At 35.1% G+C, this 22140-nt stretch overlaps 1 protein-coding gene across 1 annotated transcript in view; it reads left to right on the forward strand.

The window, feature by feature from the left end:
• The window catches only part of CNTNAP4 (contactin associated protein family member 4), a gene marked incomplete at its 5' end in the record, with an annotated part of 90328 nt that overhangs the window by 25396 nt on the left and 42792 nt on the right, over positions 1-22140 (forward strand). Inside the window, 5 exons of the mRNA XM_035897987.1 lie at positions 932-1081; positions 6463-6634; positions 12690-12796; positions 16056-16175; positions 20122-20319. Of these exons, the coding sequence (XP_035753880.1) occupies positions 932-1081; positions 6463-6634; positions 12690-12796; positions 16056-16175; positions 20122-20319 (747 nt within the window). The remainder of the gene's footprint in view (positions 1-931; positions 1082-6462; positions 6635-12689; positions 12797-16055; positions 16176-20121; positions 20320-22140) is intronic.

Raw genomic sequence — 22140 nt, forward strand, 5'->3', positions numbered from 1 at the left:
TAGAATATACAACACATTCTAGAGAGGAGTATATAAATACATGAAATTTCAAGAGGGAAATCACAGATCAAAAATCATAGGCACTCTGCAGTTGAGAAAAGACTACATAATTCAAAGGTCGTATTTTTTGTTCTTCACTGAAAGAAGTATCTCTGTTCTGAAGAGCATTCAACAACATGATTGACTTAAAGTCCTTCTTAAAGATAATAATGTACTTACATACTGCCCTGTATAAAATTTATTTAAGTGTATTTATGTAAGTGCTTTCCAGAATCAGGGCTTTAGGTTTATTGCTTTGTGGCCCCTTACACCTACAAAGCCAGAGGTAATGTAAATTGGTATTAGAGGTTAAACTCTCAGAAAAATTTTCCTATGCATTTCCAGTAAAAGAGACAACTGAAAGAAAAAAGTTCTTGTGACATTGACATGATGGTTGCTGAAGATTTTAACATCTGCAGGATTTTGTTATTTTACTGGGTTGTAACATAATGACTAATTTTTATTTTAAAAGATGAAAAAATCCTTTGTAACAGTGCAGTAAAAATGTGTATTATCTATAAAATACTGCATCAGTTATCACAATGGCGATGCCATTCTTTATGATAACCTCCTTAGATTGGCAGGATACTTTTCATAGTCGCTAATTAAATGGATGTATTAGTGATAATTAGGAGTATTACAACAGTAAAGCTTACTTACTGAAGTATTTTTATTTTTTCTTCAGATGTGAAGCAAGGGAATGGACAAAAGTTCTGTCTTCACAAAAGACATTTGAGTTCTCTATTATTTTTTTTTTCCCTTTCATTGTCACTTGGAGATTTATGTGGATTGATTGCTCTACTGGTCTCTCATCCTTTCAAGTCTATAACATTCAGATAGTATAACAAATAATGGATGTTTATACTTCATTGTACTTTTATTTTCCTTCCAGGTGCTGGATTAAATAATGGTCAGTGGCATTCTCTTTCCTTCTCTGCCAAAAGGAATCGTATCAGTGTAATAGTGGACAATGATGTGACCTCATCTGCTCATGCCTCCATACCTCTGCAAATTTATTCAGGAGATGCTTTCTACTTTGGAGGTGAAATATGTTGTTCATTTATGCTGGTAATATCCCACAGTTAAACATCTTTTCCTGACACATCTAATCAAATGGCAAGAATTTTTTGACCTGCCTCAAGTCTTCTTTGCCTAGCTTGGCTATCTCTCAAAGGTTCTGGTTTTCAGGCATCACAATGCTGTGATGTTTTGGAGTTGGTGTTTCCTTCAAATTTTGTAATGTTGGGTAGAATAAATTACCACCCTAAATCCTTGGTCACTTTTTAGAACATTATTTTCTGGTATCATGCTCTGATAATTGAATATAGTCTGGATGGCAATCAGACAGACACACAAAGGTCTCTCTTGTTTCACACTTATTGTGATGCTAAATATATTTTTTGTGAGAATTCTCTACTGGGGTGACTTCAAGTTTTCACTTTAAGTCAATGCTTGTTTACTTGTGCAAATATCCTCTTCACATGGTGCACACTCTTAATTTTTGTATTTTTTTTTACTACAATGACACAACCTTCCTGCATTTGGAGAATATAACTTTTGCCTAGAAACTACATTGAAGTATCTTCATTTCCCTAGGAATATTGACAATTATTTGTCATTAATCACATAGGTTGTTACTGATAGAGTTGAAGCAGTTGTTATGTCTAAATCAGTTGGGAATGGACTACATAATGCAATGTTAAACAGCATCTGAATGCATTATTCAACACTAACCTAGTGCTTCATCTCTCAGAATTTTAGGAATTCATGACTGAACTATTTATTAACAGTTCTCATACTTCTGAGAAAATGGAAAATGCATACAAAACCCTAAATACAAAACCTACCCATGGTCCACAGATCAGTTCAAACAGATCAGTATAATGAACTGTAAATAAATTTCATGCTCACAAGCAGACCATAAATATAGGAACTGCTACATGAGCATCCATGCTACTTTTCACATCCGGCATCCAGCCTTCTCTACTAAAGATATCCCTTGACCTGGCTGATAATCAAAGGTACAGAATATTGGCCTTCAATAGCCAGAAAACATTTTTTTTTCCTTCTATGTTGCTTCAGGTTCCTACATCTCATTAGGTGATTTGCACCACTGGAGGTTTGATGGTATGGGTGAACATATCAGGAGGGATGTGGGCAGTTGCAAAAAGCAGCATATTCAATTAAGTTGTACAAGGACATGTCTATTTGTTTTTTGGGGGCTGTAGGGGTCAAATTAATTCCAAGAGCATTGAAAGTACTAATTGCATATCCACCCCTCAGCTTGTCTGATTTCAGCTTTATGGCTTAAATCAGCAGCTTGTACATGTTGTACAAACTTGGGGAAAACTAGTAGAAGGTTTCTGAGTTTAGAAAATTGTTTATTACAATTTTATGTCATATACCACTGTCAGAATGCAGACAATGCATTTTGACTTTCTAAGTCTATATGAATGTTTCTATATGCTGGTTGTTAAAACGTGAAGATCAGCCTTCCAGGACAGGTGTCCTGAGGACATGGTGGTTAGTTTGCTTGTGTTAATGAATAAAAAGTATGCAAGAAATATGTATGCTTAGCTGGGGAAATGTGTAATAAACATGAAAATACTTTAGTGTTAGTCAGCACAATTTTGAGTCATGCTATCATGAAGAATATACTATCTCAGTTCTTGGAATAACTCATTGCAACCATAAGGGTAAAAGAGATTATTTAATATTGCAGTATGCACATAGGGTAAATTTCATTATTAAATCCTATCTTTACTATCTGGCTTACAATTATAAGGAATCCCAATTTCATTAATATTAATGATGTTGTATTTTCTCTGACAGAACTAAAAGACAACTTTTAAAAGACAGGCACCAAGAAAAAATCTGAGACACAATTTTGTAGAATAACTAAGTGTAAAACATAAATTTTTTCTGCCTTCTCTGGTTTTTGTTTTGTTTTAATTTGGTTTGGTTTTTTTTAATATGAACACCACTGGAAGTATAATATTCACAAATGAGTGTCAGATTTTTCACTAGAAATGACAGAATTTGTTTACCATTTTATTGTGTAATGCTGTAAAGAATGTGGTTAGACCTGTAATTGATTCGTCTAACTGTGTGTGGTGCTGAAAAGTCAGTGTGCCCCTATTTGGACTTTTGCAAGTCCATGGATTTGTTGTTCTTAAAACAATATACCAAGTAGATGAAAAACATTTTCCTTTAGAAAGGAATTAGCAGTTTTGAACAGTTTGGTTCCTCACCAGAGTAAAACACACTGATAATATATGTACTTATTTAATTTCAGTTTTTGTTCTTTTTTATTGTATACTTTTAAAAAGAATATCTATACTATTTACATTGTTGTATACTCATTTGAATAGATTTACTAGTTTCCACTGTCATTTTTCTTTCCTGTATGGTAAAACTCTGCACTGTCTTTACAGGACTTCAGAAAGTACCCATTAACTCTGTGGAATAGAGAAGTGTCTTAAAAGTCACTGCTTCCTAACATCATAAAACAAGAAGGTCTTTCAATGCTGTGAACCAGAATGCAGTATTGTTTGCCTAAGACCAAAGAATGGCCCTGTGCATCATTCCAGAAGCAATATTATCCTTTGGAAGAAAGCCAAAGGAAAAAAAAAACCAAACCCATTTAGGCTTATTTTGTCATGCAGTGTTCAGCTGCTACTGAGAAAAACTGCTCGATGGACATGGGTTTAAATAAAATCAGGATCAAAGCAATTTATTTATCTATTTATTAACAATTTTTAAATAATTGGCAATCAGTTAACAAGGCATTTCAGGATCAGTAACACAATACACAAACCACAATATTAGAAACTTACAGAATGTTATTCACAGGTTGGGTAGGACGTCCAGACATTGTCTCGTCCAACCCTCTGTTCTAAACAAGTCTGATGAGATCAGGATGTACAGGGCTGTGACCACTCAAACCCTGAACAGCTTCAAGGATCCAGTCTCATAACTCCTCTGGGCAAACGGTTCTCATATTGACCACCCCATGTTAAAAACACTTGCTTCTAATGTCTGATCAGAATTTACAGTTTTTCACTTTTCTCCTTTGCCTCTTGACCTACCACCATGCAATTCTGGAAACAGTCTGGCTCCATCTTCTCTATATCATCTTACCAGATAGCTTTGTCTTCTCTTTGTAAGACTGAACAGGCCCAGCTCTCTCAGCCTCTCCTCATATGCCCTGTGCGTTCGGCTCCCTAATCATCTTGGAGGCTTCTGCTGGACTCACTCCAGAATGTCGTTGCCTTTCTTCTATGGGGGAGTCCAGAACTGCAGCACTCTAGATGTGATCTCACAAGTGTCACACGGAGGGAAGGATCACTTTCCCAGATCTGCTGACTGTGCTTTTGATGATATGGCCCAGAATGCCATTGGCCTTCTGTGCTGCAAGGGCACATTCCTGGCTCATGATCCACCTGTTGGCCACCAGGATCCCAGACCTTTCTCTATGGATCTAGGCATCTATCCTTTAGGATAGTTGCATGGACTTGTTCCATCTCATATTAAAGACATTGAACTTTTTCATGACATTCCTGTCAGCTTATTTCTCCAGCCTGCCCAGGTACCTCTGAATTGCAGCCCTGCCCTCCACCATTTGACCCCTGCCCCCCAATTTGGTATCAGTCACAGGCTTGCTGAAAGTGCACTCCATCCTGTCATCGAGGTCATTAATGAAGATATTAAACAACATAGTTCTCAGTACCGACCTTTGAAGGACGCTCTGTTCACTGTCAGCTGGACTTTGCATCATCAGTTGTCTGCTTATCCAACCCATATCTCAGGAACCTGGTGATAGAGAGGCAATAGAAAACTGTTAGTCAAGGTATGCAATGCTCACGGTTCTCCCTTTGTCCACAGTGCCCATCACCTCAGCAAAGAAAAGAAAAAGCTTGGTCAGGCATAATTAGCCTTGAAGCTAAAGTTTCCCAGTTACCTCCTTGTACTTTATGTGGTTAGATATGGCTTCTAAGAGGATTTGCTCCACAAATTTGCCAGGGACTGCAGTAAGACTGACTGGCCTCTGGTTTCTTGTGCCTTCCTTCTTGCCCTTTTTGACGATCAGTGTAACATCTGCCTTTTCCAGTCATCAAGAAGCTCAAAAAATTCCTGAGACCTTTTGAGGATTAAAATTATAATGGCTTCACAATGAAAATGGTAACCATTGCAATGACATTGGCCAGCTCCTGCAGCACCCTCAGGTACCTCTTGGACTCTTTATTCCTTTATTGTGGGCACTGCATCCCTTCTTCACACTCTACTAAGACGTGGGAAGCCTAAGCATTAGTTTTACCAGTGAAGACTATAAAAAAAAGCCTTGCATGAATCAGTTCTTCCCAGGTCCCTTATCACTAGGTCCCCTGTCCAATGAAGTAGTGCACACATAATCTCCTTAACATTCCTTTTGCTGCTCTTGTACCTATAGAAAACCTTTTGTTGCACTTCACCTTCCTTGATAGTTTTAACTCCACCTGAGGTCTGGATTTCTTAACTGCATTCCTAGACATGTTCCTCTCCAAATTGCATGTCCCTTTTGTGTACCTTTTATTTGTGTTTGGACTCACTCAGGATCTCCATGTTTATGTTTGCAGACCTTCTACCACACTTGCTTGACTATTTTGATATTGCTGTGGAGTTTTCTTATGCTCCAAAGAGATTTTTGTTGAAAAATATCAAGCCCTTTTGGTCTCCAAGGCAATTTCTAATGGGATCCTTGAAACAGGTCCTGAAAAGAACAACATTGGCTTGTCTGAAGTCCAGGGTTGTAATTCTGTTCTTTTTTTCTTGCTCATTCTCTGTGGATCATAAACTCCACAGCCTCATGTTTACTGTAACCAAGACTGTCCTTGACCTTCACATTTTCAACTATTTTTTTCTTGTTCATGAATAGCAGGTCCAACAAAGCATCTCTCCTAGTTCAGTCATTGATGACCTGCATCAAGAAACTGTCTTCAGTACTTTTCAGAATCTTCTGGACAGCTTGACATATTAAAATCACTGTACTAAGTGACTAATTTTTTTTCTTATTTGACTTCAGTTGAGAAGTAAAACTTGTTGAAATCACATGCACCTTGTATTGTAACCTAACATTTTGTGACTAAGGTCAGTCAGTCAATCTGTTCACATCTTGATTCCATTCATAGCTTTGGAACAGCTGCTTGGGTTATCCTTTACCCAAATTTTTAGTGATGCTTTTGCATATGCTTTAAAAAAAGTAAGACTGTACAGAAGTATCTCTTTACAGTTACACCACCGTGCCTAATCAGAACTTCTGGCTAAAGTCTTCCACCCACAAGGTTTACAACACCTGGAGGTTATCAAAGTTCAATCTACTTTTGGAACTATAAAAAATTTTCAATAAATTTTTTTTTTCACCTCCAGGTTTTTTGCTTCTTTCAGGCTGCCCTAGCAGTGGAAACATTTCTGAATGTAATACGTCATTTGGTGGCTTTCAAGGATGCATGCGACTCATTTCCATTGGTAACAAAGCAGTGGATATGATCTCAGTTCAGCAAAATGTTTTTGGCAATTTCAGTGACCTTCAGATAGATTTATGTGGCATTATAGACAGGTAAGAAAATAATATTTACTCACTTATTTATTTACTTTATTGTTTCTAACATGGACTTGATGCCAAAGGACAGAATGCTTACAAAATGGCATGCTGCTTCTTTTGTAAGAATTCACAAGTCTAGAATAAATGCAGTATACATAGCACAGCAATTAGTTTTCTGTGCACTGCAAATAAAATTAGAGTAACTGGAGTTAAACTTATTTAATGTTTCTGAAAATTTTTAATTATCTTACTTTGTTTTCAAGCAAAGCTATAGACAAAAAAAACCCCTCCTGTGACATGTCACATTAAACCCTTTGAAATGCTATGTTCTTTACAAGTTATTGCTGCTTCCCTGAAACAGTTGAAGGTGTTGCAGAACAGCAGAGAATGCTGAGAAGAGAGGGAGCAGACACACAAATAGGCAATGGAAGAAGTTTTCTGCTGTAGACTCAGAAGAATTAAGTCACAGGCATCTGTGCAAAGTCTCCTTTAATCCAGAAATAGTTGCCTTAGACCAAGCTGAAAGGCCGTACTGAAATGACACAACAGGCAGGGGAAAGATGTGCTTGTAAACACTTCTCCCCCACTCCCTAAATTTCTAGTCCTTGAAAGTTGCTTTTTGATCTAAAAAAGTTTGGCCTTTGATTTATAAGACTTTTCAGAATTGTTCTCTTGGGGGAAAACAGTGTAGGAAGAGATTTGCTTCAAGACTATTGCCAATTTCAGGTTCAGTCACACAAATGTATTTCAGTGACCTGCTTTCCATTTATAGAGATAACACAATAGACATCTATCCAGGTTATTATTCTGAAGAAAGTCACAACATCTTGTAGATAAAAGACAAAAATAATACTAGTTCTTTACCTAATTATTCATAAAATGTTATGGGGAGAAACCTCCAAAAGGAGGCTAAAAAACCTGCATACAATGTGATCCGTTCAATTAGGTTGCAATGTGTATTCTCACTAATCTTTCTATTTCTATAGACATGTATACCTACATATATATAATATATATTAAATAACATATATATTATATAAATGTAATATAATAGATATACATATATCTATATATAGAAAACTATATCAATTTCAAGAATTATATACAGTTTATGTATATTGTTCTTTGTGTTAATTTATCCCTTTCTGAATTAACCCTGACTTTGCAGTAGGCAGTAAGTGTGATAGATGTATGACAAAACAGAGTTTGGCCTCAGTGAAAATTTTACCACATAACTTGTTAGGGATTTGTATTTGGGATGCAGCATACATTTATGTTTCTTTTTAGCTTTCTCATACCCTACTCCTTTTGACTCATTTTCTCACTTTTCAAACTTCTTTCACCATCTCCTTCCTCTCCTCTCTGCTAGACCTCATGACACTTCCTTCCAGTTTCTAGAGCACTGTATTACAGTTGTTTTTTCAACTGTGGAATTGAATTTGCTCCACATTCATTACACTGCTTGCTTTTTTTGCTTGTAGTAAAGAGATAGAATCAGGAACAGAATCAGGCCAAAAGAATATAATGTGGGGATCTGCATATTCTTTAGTCAAACATATTAGACATATAAGCAAGATTATGAGTGGAAAGCATCACCAAATTGGCTCATAATCTAATTGATGCCAATTTCTATCTCTGATTTACCATGGATTTTTTAATGTACAGTGTAACTGGGGACCATCTCAAATGGCAGAGGTGTTTTACAAAAGTTTTTAAAGGGAGATGGTACATTTTTACAAGTAGTGATTCCACTTCCTTTCAGATTTTGAATGGCCATAGTATGTAAGTATGTACATGTGGGTTTTTAAAAATAAATTTATGTTTATAAATATGTATAAAGTCACTTTGTGAATCTCAGTATATAGAAATCCAGCATTATTTACAGTATTCCCAATGTCATAACATTTGTCTGTTTTTCAGTGCAAGTTCCATTTAATCAGAACTGCACTTTTGATTGCTTTATTGTTGTTTTTAAACACTGCATCAAAGGGGTTAGATTTAAAAACAGCCCTTCCTCATGTTTTTATCTTGTTGAATTTTTATAGCACATGACCATAGTTACCATCCTTATTTTATGTCAATACCACCCAATGTGATTTTTTTTTAGTATGGATTTGTGTAATCCACTTAACTTCAAAGTGATTTTATTACTTTCTGACACTATTAACTCTTTCTTTTTGAGTTTATATTACTGTTATAGTTCATCAAAATTATGTGTGGTTTCCCATGACAAATAATACCAAAGAAAAAAAAAAGTCTTTATGGAATTTTTTTTGTTTGGTTGGATTTGTTTTCTCTAAAATTTGCTAATGTTAATTTGTGTCTTTTTATATCTTGAAAATTACAACCTTCTTGCAATAGATTTGCCAGGTTTAGTTTTCAGCTCTCAGCATGCTTATCATATGCCTTCCTAACTTATAAAAATAGAAATTTAGTCCACCCATTTTCATCAATTTCATTACACTCATCATCTTTTATTTCAAAATAGACTGTTTTTAAAAAAACTTCTTGGTCTTGTGCTAGCTTGGTCCAGGGACTGTTTCTTTCCAGTTTCCTCACACTGTCTTATTCCAGTTGATATCTGCAGCTCATCATCTGGAACAAACTTCATGTTTCTGTTTATCACACTAATTCTACATCTCACCATAAATTCCAGTTTATAAGATATATTCTTTTTTGCCAACATTAAAACTGTTTAGATGTATTAAACAATTTCTAACAGGTAGCTTGTATCATCTTGTGCACCATATAATTTGAGAGAAAATAATTTATTCCTACAATGATTTTTACATGTCTTCAGTTGCCCTAAGCTGAAGTAATCAGCATTTTCACTACTGTCTCTCAATCATAGATATCTCCCCTACAGCTGAAGGCAAACAAACCATTTCTTTGTCTTGGAGTCTTTATGGGAGTCCTTGCATCTCCAATTCCAGATAGTGAAGCATGACCCAAATTCTGGAGTTATTAATGGCTTTTGTAGTAGAAAAAATGGACCACTGAACGCAAGAGTTTTACACAGTTAAAGTGCATGACTACAAATAAAAATTACTGTTAGCATAGTAATCTGAATTTATATGCAATAGTAAATAAATTGAAAATAACTCTATTGAGTTAATTCTTTATCTCATACATATATACACATATTTAACATATGTAAAGTATTCTTACTTTATGAGATTTATAACCCTCATTGGCAGATAGTTGGTTAATCATTCCAATTCCTCCTCCTATGCTTAAATTATGATCACTGTTTCCAGTCATCACTCTTCCCATGGTTCTTCATTTAGCCTTTTCATTGTATAATATCTTTATATTGTTTCATTGCTCATATATCTCTTCGGCATGCAAATAATTGTCTTTATAAATTTCTCCTTAATGTCTTTTCTCTCAGCTCCTTTATCAATATATATTAGTTTATTAACTATTAATTATACATAAACCATTGACAAAATAGCTTTAAATGACACAGTGTCATTCTAAATGCCTTATAAAGTTAACACATTTAGTCTTTGAGGAGAGACTAGTAGATGAATCTGTCATAATTGCATCAAGCTTTACACAGAAGCATACTATTGTCTACCAGTCTTTAGTGTCCTGGCAGTAGTGCATTTTACAAAAAAACAGAATAAATATTTTTATATGCAAAAAAAAAAAAAAAAAGACACTGTCAGTGGGATAGTTTTCAAATATTTTTCTCTTTTTGTTGTTTTAAAATTGAAGACAGAAGAAAGAAAAATAATGAAAATTGCATAAATTTGTTGTTCTTTTCAAAATATCTTTTATCCACAGTTTGGAACTCAGTATAAGTTAGAGAGTGCACAAGCAGAGAGTGCACAAGAAATATATTTAGTAGATAATTGGCACATGAAGTTCTTATTTTTTCCTTCTTTATGAAAAGTATATTCATGTTCTAGATCGGTGTTCTCTTTTGAATATTAGCTTATGATTATTATTAGTCTGCTGCTTTGGTTTTAAGTCAAATATTATTTTTAGATGTCACACACTTAAAATATTATCAAGTAATATGTGGTAAATGCTTATTCAGTTTTTTTTTCTGGTTTAGGCAGCTGTGGTGATGAATGCAAAAAATTACCTTTTACAGATCAAGTGTTAGAAATACTTTTTCAAATATCAGAAATATTTTTATTAGAAGATTAGTTTCCTCAGAGAAAGCACTGTTCTAAAATTTGCTTTGGGTAAGGTTGCAGCATATAATATCATTTTATAGCTTCACTTTGATGTAGCTACTGGCTACTTTCTATTATACATTCTGAAAGAGAGAGAAGTTGTAAAATTTAATGTTAAGAGATTTAAATTATATGCTAAATTGTTTTCACTTCCATTAAAGTTGGTTCAAGGATCATCAATTTCACCTAAGCTTTTAATCTTGTGAACACTATTAGGAAGATTAATGAATATGGACAGGGAGTCAATACAAGTAAAGACCATGTAAATCACTTGCAATTTGGTATAATGATGTCTTTATCAAAAAGGAATAAGACAAGAAAAAGTATGACCGAAATACATGCAAGCAGAGCAGCTGTCAGAGGATGCACTGAAAGTCCTGAATGGCAATTAAGTTAGGGGAGATATACATTACAATAACTGATGAATAGTCATACCCATAGCATAGTCCTAAGCATTACTATGCACATTTATGCAATTCTTTCAAACAACATACATAATATCAAACTAATTGTAAACCCAATGCCTAAAGTTCATTTTTATGTTCCAAACCAGAGTTCATTGAGACATGTAACATCTACAGACTTGTCTTAGAAATATATCCAGTGAGTGAGATAATAGATAAAAGATCAGCTCTTTCACTGGGAAAATATAATTTATTTCCTTGAAAATAGGTGACCTATATCACTTTACTTACTTTGCCTACACTTGCTACTTTTTTTTCTTACATTCTCTGAAAACCTCTGTTTATCCTTGTTTATAAACGTGAAAGGAAGTTAAAATTCTTTGAGAGTCAGGAGGAGTGTATGTACAAAGGCCCAGAATTATTAATAAGGCAGATGTATGAACTACTGGACTTTCTACAATCCTAATTTAATAACCTCCTAAGATTTCTCAAATGAAGCAAAAGGTATTTTAAGATCCTGTGAGTATTAGTAGGCCTGTTTTCTTTTTTTCTGTGATTAATGTCAGCAATAAAGCCTTTTTGTACTTTCTGAGCTGTATCACATAGGCATACATATACACATACACTCACTGTAATTAGAATGTTAACTAATTCTAAGGTGAAAAGCTAGTAAATAATTGTTTAAAGTGTGCCAGTTTATTTCAATATATTTTCAGTTGTGTTTGTAAAAAAAGATAAATTTTCTTTTTTTATCTCATTCAATACTTCATACTTAGGTCTAGTGCTGCAGTCTTAACCATTAAGCAGTTACAGGCAAATTTTGTTTTCAGTCAACCATTGTAAAACCAGAAGAAAGTCACCAAAATTCTTCAGGTTTCCACTCATATCACCAGATTGAAAACTGGCTTTACCTCTTGTGATGGAACTGACATACTGACTATTTTACTCTTTCTAGAATAAGAAGTAACCATGATTTTAGAATAAGAAAGAGCTTTCAGGCACTATGGTTAGTTTTATTTGCTACGTGTGTTTTAAAAAACTTTTATTTTAAGAATAATAAAAAGAAATTTGTTGTGATGCTACTTTGTTGTGACACATAATGTTGAAGAAATCCTATCAGTTTTAAAACTTGCTCTTGAATTATCAGCTTGTAAATCTTTTATTGGTTTATTAATCTGTATTGAATTGCAGATAGTTGAATGGTAATAAGTAACAGTTATGCATCTTACATTTTATTTCTGTCCTCACAGGCTTATTGTGTAATGAATGTATTTATTACAGGCAATAGGAATAGTGGGGAAGATGAAAGGAAACTCTCTTAGTTTTCTAGTCATTATATTGACATCTTCCCCAATGAGCCTGAAGACTTCCTTCATGTTATTATACTTCTTTTCCATGATTTTGCATTCCTTGATAAGTACAAGTGGCATATAAATGGACGGAAAAGAGAGTGAAAATGCTCTTTCTTTTTCATTTTAGGTGTTTGCCTAATTACTGTGAACATGGTGGTGAATGCTCACAGTCTTGGAACAGCTTCTACTGCAACTGTGCCAATACTGGTTACAAGGGAGCTACTTGCCACTATCGTAAGTCTAAGAGGTTTTCTAACTATGCTTTTATTTCTGATTGATTTTTTTCACCACAAAAAGGTACATTTATATTGATCATTCATATTAGAAGATTTTTCAGTCATGTAAATATTCATAAATTGGTTTGAGGAATGGCCTTGAGAATTCAAAATATGTAGCAGCAAAAACTCATTAAAATTTTTAATGTTTTTATGTTTATCTTTCATATTTTTAATAATTTACACAAGACAGTCATACTATCCACTTCCATCCATAAGATTCCACTTTCTGAATCAGCAAATAAATTAGAAATGTGTTTAATTCATCTTTATTCATCACAACAATCAATATTATTTTTTTCTGAGACAATGGGACTATCGTCATCTGCAGACTAATCACATGCTGAGGCCTAAACATGTGTTTATATAGTTTTCTGAATCAGGGAGTAGATTAGGAAAAAAAAACCTAATTGAAAGTAACTTCACTAGTTTCACAGGAGATGCTCTACATTTGTACTGCTTTAAGCATGTTCTGGGAAGCAGAATAAATAATTGCTCTGGCCTTTATTATAAGTTTCTGTTGTGGTTTAACCTGGCTGGCAGCTAAGCACCATGCAGCCGCTCGCTCACTCCCCCTCTCCCTCAGTGGGATGGGGGAGAGAATCAGAGAAAAGAAAAAAAAAGTAAGACCCGTAGGTTGAGATAGAGACAGTTTAATAAGAGAGAAGAATAACAATAGTGATAATAATAATGGTAAGAGAATATACAGAATATATAAAACAAGTGATGCACAATGCAATTGCTCACCACCCCCTGACCGATGCCCAGCCCGTCCGGAGCCACGATCACTCTCCCCCGAGCCACGATCACACAGCCCGAGCAGCGATCACTCTGCCCCCGACCGACCAACCGACCGAATAACCCCCCAGAGCATGACGTTATATGGTATGGAATAGCTCTTTGGACAGTTTGGGTCAGCTGTCCTAGCTGTGCTGTACTCCCACTTTGTTATGCACCTGGCCGAGCAGGAGAAGCTCAAAAAGTCCTTGAGTAGTCTGAGCACTACCTGGCAACAACTGAAAACATCAGTGTGTTATCAACATTCTTCTGGTACTAAATCCAAAACACAGCACTATGCTAGCTGCTATGAAGAAAATTAACTCTATCCCAGCCGAAACCAGGACAGTTTCTAATATAAGTTTCTAATTACTAGAAATCCTTATGAAAATTTACTGATAATTTTTAAAAATTCCAAAGACTGCCCTAACAGTCAGATAAATAATTCTATCCTTATCAATTGTCCTTATAAAATCTGTACAATCCTTGTTTGCAGATTTTATGAAAAGAACATATGTGTACACGTGGGATTTTTTGAGAAATCACTGATTTTAGAAGACTACTTATTAAATCTCACTTGTACAGAGTCAACAACAGTGATGACTTTTCCTGTAATGCCTTAATTGTAAAGAACACAGTGGCACAAATAAAAATTTTTCAGAAAATTTGTGTAACAAAGAAAGGATGCCAATAGTACAGATGTTTTTGAATATCATGGTGTATAACGTAAAAATATGACAAGCCCAAAGTGATGATGAAAGTGATTTGATTCATTATAATTTGCAAAATCATATGTTGAATCAACCAACAATGAAGGCAGATGGAAGCCATGGTTTCCTCATGATAAGGACTCCATGAGAAATACAATAATATGATAAGAGTTATTAAATTATTATTAATTGTCAAATTAAATATAGCCTTCTGGGATGGTGGTTTATGATTAACAAAATGTTGTATCTAAGAATATACAATGGAAGATTCAATACTTGATTTTAGTGATTTTAATAATGATTTCAAATCAAGAACCAAGGATAAATTTTGGCCATGTTATCACACTTCTGTGTAATTTCAAAACACAAAAATGTCCCTTGAATTCTGAAAGAGGCATTCTTTTTGTTATAAACATAGGAATAAGTTACTGATCTCGCAAAACTAATATGAAAACTACCATGCTCATAAAGTTATTAATGATTATTTTAAATAGTTTAAATTTAATTAAGACACTTATTGTAAGGAACCATAAAATTCTGTTTGAAAATTACATAAATTGTGCATTCTAAGTATTAGAGGAAACAATCTGAATGAATTGTTTATCTTTTTGATAGGTGTTGCCATTTAATGTTAGTATCCATTAAGCAAAAAGTACAGAGTTCACACTTTTCCAAAAACTAGCTTCTATTCAAAAGCCAGTACTTCTTTTGGATTACTGTGCTAGTACTTTATAGCTTTTTAAAAAATTTTAATAAACTGAATTTGTATAGGTCAAAATCTTCTAGACTTGATAATTTTTATGCAGTTATGTTTTTATTTGTATAGCACTCAACTATTTTTTTTTCTTCTGAATCTAACAGCTCTTGCCTTTTGGCACAGCATTTTCAAGTTTTGATAATAAATGATAGAGCACACAGTCTAAGTTTTAACAGAAAGACAAGAACAGTATGACCGCTTGATAGCAAGATAATGATTAAAGGAGAAGTTAGGCTATTGTTGTCTAGCTGTGGCATTATCATCATTGGTTCCTGTCTGTTTAAGTACAGAGGTGGACTCAGAAGTCCCTTTTCTCAGGTTTTTGATCTTAAAGAAGTTATAACGTACTTTAGGCCTTGACTGATATAAAGTATATGGGACTGATATAAAGTATATATGACATGGGACTGAGGATCTGTTATTTTGTCTTTGCTTATTTTGTTATTTTACTGCAGTCTCTGACAAGTCATTTGCCCTTCTATTTAAAAAGGGAAGAAAATAAGAAGTGTGAAAGCCAAAATATGCCAGAAGGCCTAGAAATACTATCTACCTTCTGTTGTATGTAATAACAACAAAAATCTGATTTGGTTGAGTTAGTCAGTGGGTTCTTTCCTCAAAATCTGATTACCAGGGTCTAAGTAATACCTTTGGCATTCACATTTTTTGGCAGTTTTTACAACCATTTTTCTCACCCACATTTCATGGTTTCCTCCCTGAAGTTTCTAGCTTGAAATATGGAAAAAAATGCTTGAAAATTTCCCTTGTAATCTCTCTCATAAGTAAAACCAACTACATTTTACAAATTCAAATGAATGTATAGTTTGAATTATGTGATTTCTTGTGTATTCTTTAGCAGTGAATACACAACTTCGTTTCCCCGTTGACAGGCTCCACACACTTTTTTTTTTTTTAATTCCCTGAATAAAATGTAAAATTACGCCATTACATTTGTGATGGAATGTGTTCTTTTACAGCCATCTATGAGCAATCATGTGAAGCCTATAAGCACAGAGGGAATACTTCAGGCTTTTATAATATTGATTCAGATGGAAGTGGCCCCTTGGGACCGTTTCTTGTATACTGCAATATGACAGGTGAGGTGATAAACTTCCTTAACTCACAGCTGGGTCTGTATGCATGCTCATTATATTGAAACATGAGTTATCAAGTAAGAAGCCTCGGTAGCTCGTAAGTTTAACATATACATGCACAACAAAATGAAGGTGACTCCTTAGCTCAGAATACTGAGCAAAGAATTAGGCAGAGTAATTAGAAAAATAACAGGATTCAGGCTGTGAAGCTAACACTGAGTTCCTGTTTGTGCTTTGCATAAATAGGATATGCATTCCATATGGAAACAATGTCATACTAGTTCATTTTTGGGGAGCAACTTTGTTTTCATTGAAGTTACAGCCTCTTGAGGACATTTAGGGAAATGAGAAATAAGTTATGTTTTATGAGAAAATTACTGATTTTTCCCAGTAGCCTTCTGAAAAATCGTAATTCAGAATTGCCCTTTGTTATGAGGAATATAGACTTCATGCTTCATTTTTCAAGCTGCAAGTAGATCCTTTGGAGAGTACAAACGCAACCAGTGGCACTCTTGCAGCCTCACCCCACCTCCTCTTCTGCACCCAGTTCTTTGAATCTGACCATTTATATCACTGGAAGTTTGTTGTCAGTCTGCTTTTTAATGAAACAGTTGATGTCTGTGTATGCCTGTTGGTATATGTCCTTTCAATGAAGCTTACATTTAAATGAATTTTTGCAATTTATTATTGTTTTATTAGTGGTTGCTTTCCCAACAAAACCATAGAAACACTTTATTGGTTTATGTGAAAAAAAATATTTTTACACAGTTATAACTTTTTAAAAGACTACATAAATAAGCTTTGGTTGAATTTGGTTTAAGTATGTCCTAAGTGTTGAGAACTTGACTTAGAAACCTTCTCGGAAGCTACTGATTTTTAAATAATTTGTGATCATGTCTATTTTTTGAGAAACTGACAGGACTCTCTTTGCCAGTGACATTGGTTGATTTTCACAACGATCTAAAGAATACTTATTTTATGTGTGGAAATAATAGGATTCTCATCACTTCAATCAGTCTGTGCAACTTAACTAGTCTCACCATGTCAGCTCCTGACTTTGATTTCTACAGTGAACCGTGCTAGCTCATGGTGGGCATATGCCCTTAAAAAGAAATATCCCACTGCCCTGTGAGACCTAAAAGAGACCAAAGAAACATGGCAGAAAGATGACAATTTTTTTAAGTGTGTATAACCCTCCAAGGTACAGAGTAGTGTCTGATTATCCTTATGTGTCTATGAACAGCTGTTACTGTTTTCCACAGTCACTCCTTATTTACCACATTAGGCAAACCTCATTGATCAGTTCTTCATCTCAAGATGCAGCATGACAGGATGAATCTTCTATATCTGTTTTGTTCCCAGTTTCCTCATGACTGGTATTACCTTTTCCCACCAGAGGCAGGCAAGGCAGATGCCCACATTTTTTACAGCACTGCCTTGCCTTTGACATTCATGGGGCTCTGTTTTCAGGTGTCTGGAAGGGAGGTGCCTTTCCCTGGTTTTATTCCTGGAGGTCAGTTTCAGAATGAAAAGCTTACAGTCTGCACTGCCAGTTAAGATAACCAAACTTTGCAGTGACTGGCTTTTCTTTTGCTTTGTAAGTTTGGGAGGGTGAAAATGAATCTGATAGCTGACCTTTTGTCTTAATTTTTATGTTCAGCATAGCCTTTAGATATATTTGTGTCTGTGTGCATGTGCATATACAAAAATAAATCTAAGTCTGCTATATTTCCAGTCATCTGCTTTTTGACACCATGAGCATGTACTTAATAAAATTTTATAATTTGACCAAAAACTGGAAAGCAATGATAAAAAGATGCATAATTGACTCCTTTTAAAATATTATTTTTTGAATAGTCATCTCACCTTGATATTTCCTTTAGGTTTTCTTATGAATATTTGTCTTTAAATGACCAAGAGTTCTTTCCTCTCTATAAATATCTTATAATGTCAGCCATGTAGGAAGCTAATGAAATAAAGTACAACTCTTAAATTGTTAGAAATACTGCTATTAGAATGCCAGAAATATTATCATCAATGCTACAAGTTAGACAAATAATATTTCTCCTATCTACCCAAATCACATTGGCCATTAAGATAGAATGCAGTGAGCATGAATCCAAACTTGACTTGACTGACCCAGGCAAGCTTTAACAGGGAGCCTGCTCACCCCTAGCTGTAAGTGCATTTTAGTCATGCGGGCCAGACTGTTACAGGCTTTGCAAGAAGAAGTTGAAACAGAATAAGCTCAGTGCTTCCATGTTCCACCCCAGGTGAGGGGTCTTGGCAAAAGTACAAAACAGCAAAATCACATGAACTTGTAACAGCCAGCAATATTTAGGACAAATTTTATTTTGAAGAACATAAAGGGAATAATCTCTGTACTCCCAAGTGAAGTGTCTGATGTTCCACTTCCTTGTATGCAAACTACAGCACAGAGTGACCAATGCATTCCTGTGTTATGGTGCCAGCCAGTTTCATTCTTCCTGTGTCCCAATGTACAGGAAAATTATTTTTCTTGATTCAAAGTAAATACATAGTACTCTGCCTATGGCCTCTAGTCATGTTTAAAGTAATGCTTTCATATAAATATTGTTACATCAGTTTCAGTTCTTGATCTGTGTGGTTTGGCATTGTAGCAAGTTCTTGCAATTAAAAATGCTTTCCACAATTGCTGTAGGAAGTTAAAAGATGACTTTTAATGAAAGAATATTTGTGAAGTATCAATATTATTGGAAAACTATTGAACTGCTTTGTTGCTTAGTGTAAGCAACATGGCTCCAAGTTGGAGAAAGTCTGTTTCACAGCAGACTGCACATCTGAGCATATAACTTTTATAAAAGGGCAATATATTGTTTGTTACTCAACCATTTGAATTATATGTCTATTTATATGCAAGTCTTTTCTGCTCTTTTATCACAAGAGCGTTACTTTGGAACATATTTTTCTACTCTGTTTGGAGTACTGAATGTTTACTAGTGATCATGGAAAAAAATCTTGCAGGCAGAGTTCGGTTGCTTCTGGAATAAATATTTTGGCAATATTTTGCATGCCACCAGTTTACATGAATCATAAGGCCTGTCTATACAATGCAATGAAATTCATAGCTGCCTTACCTATCAGTATCTGAGCTAAAAGTCGAATTAAGAGCAGCATGATTTTTTTTTTCAGGGAAATGCAGCTCTCAGTTCTGAACCAGTACTTCATCAAGTTACACTATTGAGTCAAGTGGGCATACTGTCATGGTTGCCATAAATTAATATTATGTCAGGTGTTTAGAAGCAACTTTGTATTGAACTTTGGAAGCTGTGATTCTTAGTCCTTGAGTAAATACAGGCTTTGAATAACACTTCACATAATGACTACTATTTGATTTTAGATGACTAAAATAACTCACCTTCATGTAATCTGAGTTTTATAGTAAATACATTATTTGCAAGCTATATATAATATATAATAGAAAAAAAAAATTTAGGCCATTTTCTGACACAGAACAAATTAATCCAAATTATAGTCATATATGTAATGTAGCTAGAATCTAGGGTAAAATCTAGTGTTATTTTATAAAAATTTAAGCCTGGGAAAAGTAACAATACTATGCATTATTTCTTTCTATTATTTCATTGCAATTTACCAAGTAAGCTATATCTTATTTCAGAGGCAATTATTTGGGTGTCATCACTTACTGCTTCTTTATCCAATAATTGTAACAAGCTGCATACCCATTACAGTCACGGTATGATAATCTACTTATAAATAGAAAAACTGATCAACTTTTTTTCATTTTTTTCTCAGTGATTTATGTCTCTCTTTCATATGCTCAAAATCACTTTTTGTGATCAAAGAAATCACCTTAAGGTTTGGTTGATTTCATGATACATTCCCTTTCTGTTACCAATTTATGCAACTACTTCTCATTCTTTATTACTTTTCACATGTGTTTTGAAAGATACAACGTGGACAATTATACAGCATAACAACACCAACCTAACCAGAGTCAAAAGTGCTAATCAAGAGAACCCACACACTGTGTTTTTCAAGTACTCAGCCAGCCTAGACCAGCTTCAGGCTACAATTAACCATGCAGAGCACTGTGAACAGGAGTTTGCTTACCACTGCAAAAAATCGAGGCTTTTAGATAAGCCAGGTAAGTAAAGCAGACAAATCTTTTCATGCTGCATAGTGCATTTTATTTTTCTGGCTAGTAAAGGTATTTATTTCTATCAAGGTTATGGCATTTTGCTACTATGGAATTTGAACTACTTCAAATATCTAATACTCAGATCCCTGTAAGTTGCCAAGAGATATCTGAACCAGAAAAACACAAATGTCAGTTTATAATGATATTCGTTCACAGAATTAAGTGCTCTCAAAGTTAATTTCTTTCATAAGCCTTTTAAATTAGCAGAGATTATTATTAACAGAGCTCCTGCTGTTCTGCCTTTTAAATTTCTGATTTTTAAATTTTAATGAAGGAATTACTGAGGAAATATCTCCTTAAAAGAACACAAATTAGCGCATAGATATCAGCACATGTTCATTGCTGAAAGTTTTTGAACACTTAATGTGCATATTGTGACTGCTTGAGAAGGAGGCTCAAGGAGGGCCACATGGAATCTGTTTCCCAGGACCATGTCCAGATGGTTTTTGAATGTCTCCAAAGATGGAGACTCCACAATCTCTCTGAGCAACCTGTGCCAGTGCTGTCACCATCACAGTGAAGAATTGTTTTCCTGATGCTCAGGAAGAATGTCCCATGTATCAGTTTGTGTTTGCTGCCTCTAGTCCTGTCACTGGGCACCACGGGAAAGAGCCTGTTTCAGTTGTCTTTTACACCTTTCCTTCAGTTATTTATATATATTGATAAGATCCCCCTGAACCTTCTGTTTTCCAGGCTAGAACAGCTCCTGCTCTCCCAGCCTTTCCTCATAGGAGAGAAGCTTTAGTCCCTTAATCATACCTGTGGCCCTTTGTTGAATTCTCTCAGTATTTCCAACCTTCTTTTGTAATGGGGAGCCCAGAACTGGACACAGTTCTCCAGGTGTGGCCTCATCTGTGCTCAGTGGAGGGAAAGAATCACCTCCCTTAACCTGCTGCCAACACCTCAACCTTCTAATGCAGCCCAGGATAACAGTAGCCTTCTTTGCAGCAAGGGCACATTGCTGGCTCATGTTCAATGCTATGTCCACCAGGTGCCCCAGGCCATCTTCTACCAAACTGCTTTCCAGCTGTGTGGCCCCTAGTATATATTGCTGCTTGTGGCTGTTCCTCCCCAGGTGCAGGTCTTTGTAATTGCCCTTGTTGAACTTCATGAGGTTCCTGTCAGCCCATTATCTTCAGCCTGTCAAAGTCCCACTAGGTAGCAGTGTGACCCTCTGGAATATTAGCCACTCCTTCCAAAGTCTTAGTGCAGCCATCCAACATGTTTGTAAGTGGTGGAAGATTAGGGTTATATTTACACAGTGATCACTGTAGTGGCTGTAGGTACAGAAGACCTGACTGAATCACCTTTAAATTATGTAGACCAGCTATCTAGCTCACCACAGCATTCTAATGCAGAGCTATTTACAGAATTAGCCAATCAGTACTGCTTTCTCAAAGGCACCTGTACAGTCTTAGAAGCAGTCAAGCCATCTACAGCTAAGCAAAACCTGCAATATCTAGATAAGCCCTAGTTAAAACTGGGATGCATCTAAACTGATAACAGTCACTGTATTGCGAATATATGCTAAAATATTTTTAGCTGGGTAAATATTTTTAGTCTTTGAACACAACAAAATGTAAGCCTTGGGCTTTTGTTTCTGTGGCTGTAAGAGTAAGTTTTCCAAATATCCTCCAATTTACCATCTTCATCTTTCTACAAATATAAATTTAGAACTTGCTGACATCACAGAAAGGGACAATTCTAGTACCTTTTGAAAATGTTAAGGCCATGCCACCCCATGAAATGTTTCTTTCTCTTATCTCC

Source organism: Egretta garzetta, unplaced genomic scaffold (assembly GCF_000687185.1).
Source record: "Egretta garzetta isolate BGI_Z169 unplaced genomic scaffold, ASM68718v1 scaffold357, whole genome shotgun sequence".
NCBI lineage: Eukaryota > Metazoa > Chordata > Aves > Pelecaniformes > Ardeidae > Egretta > Egretta garzetta.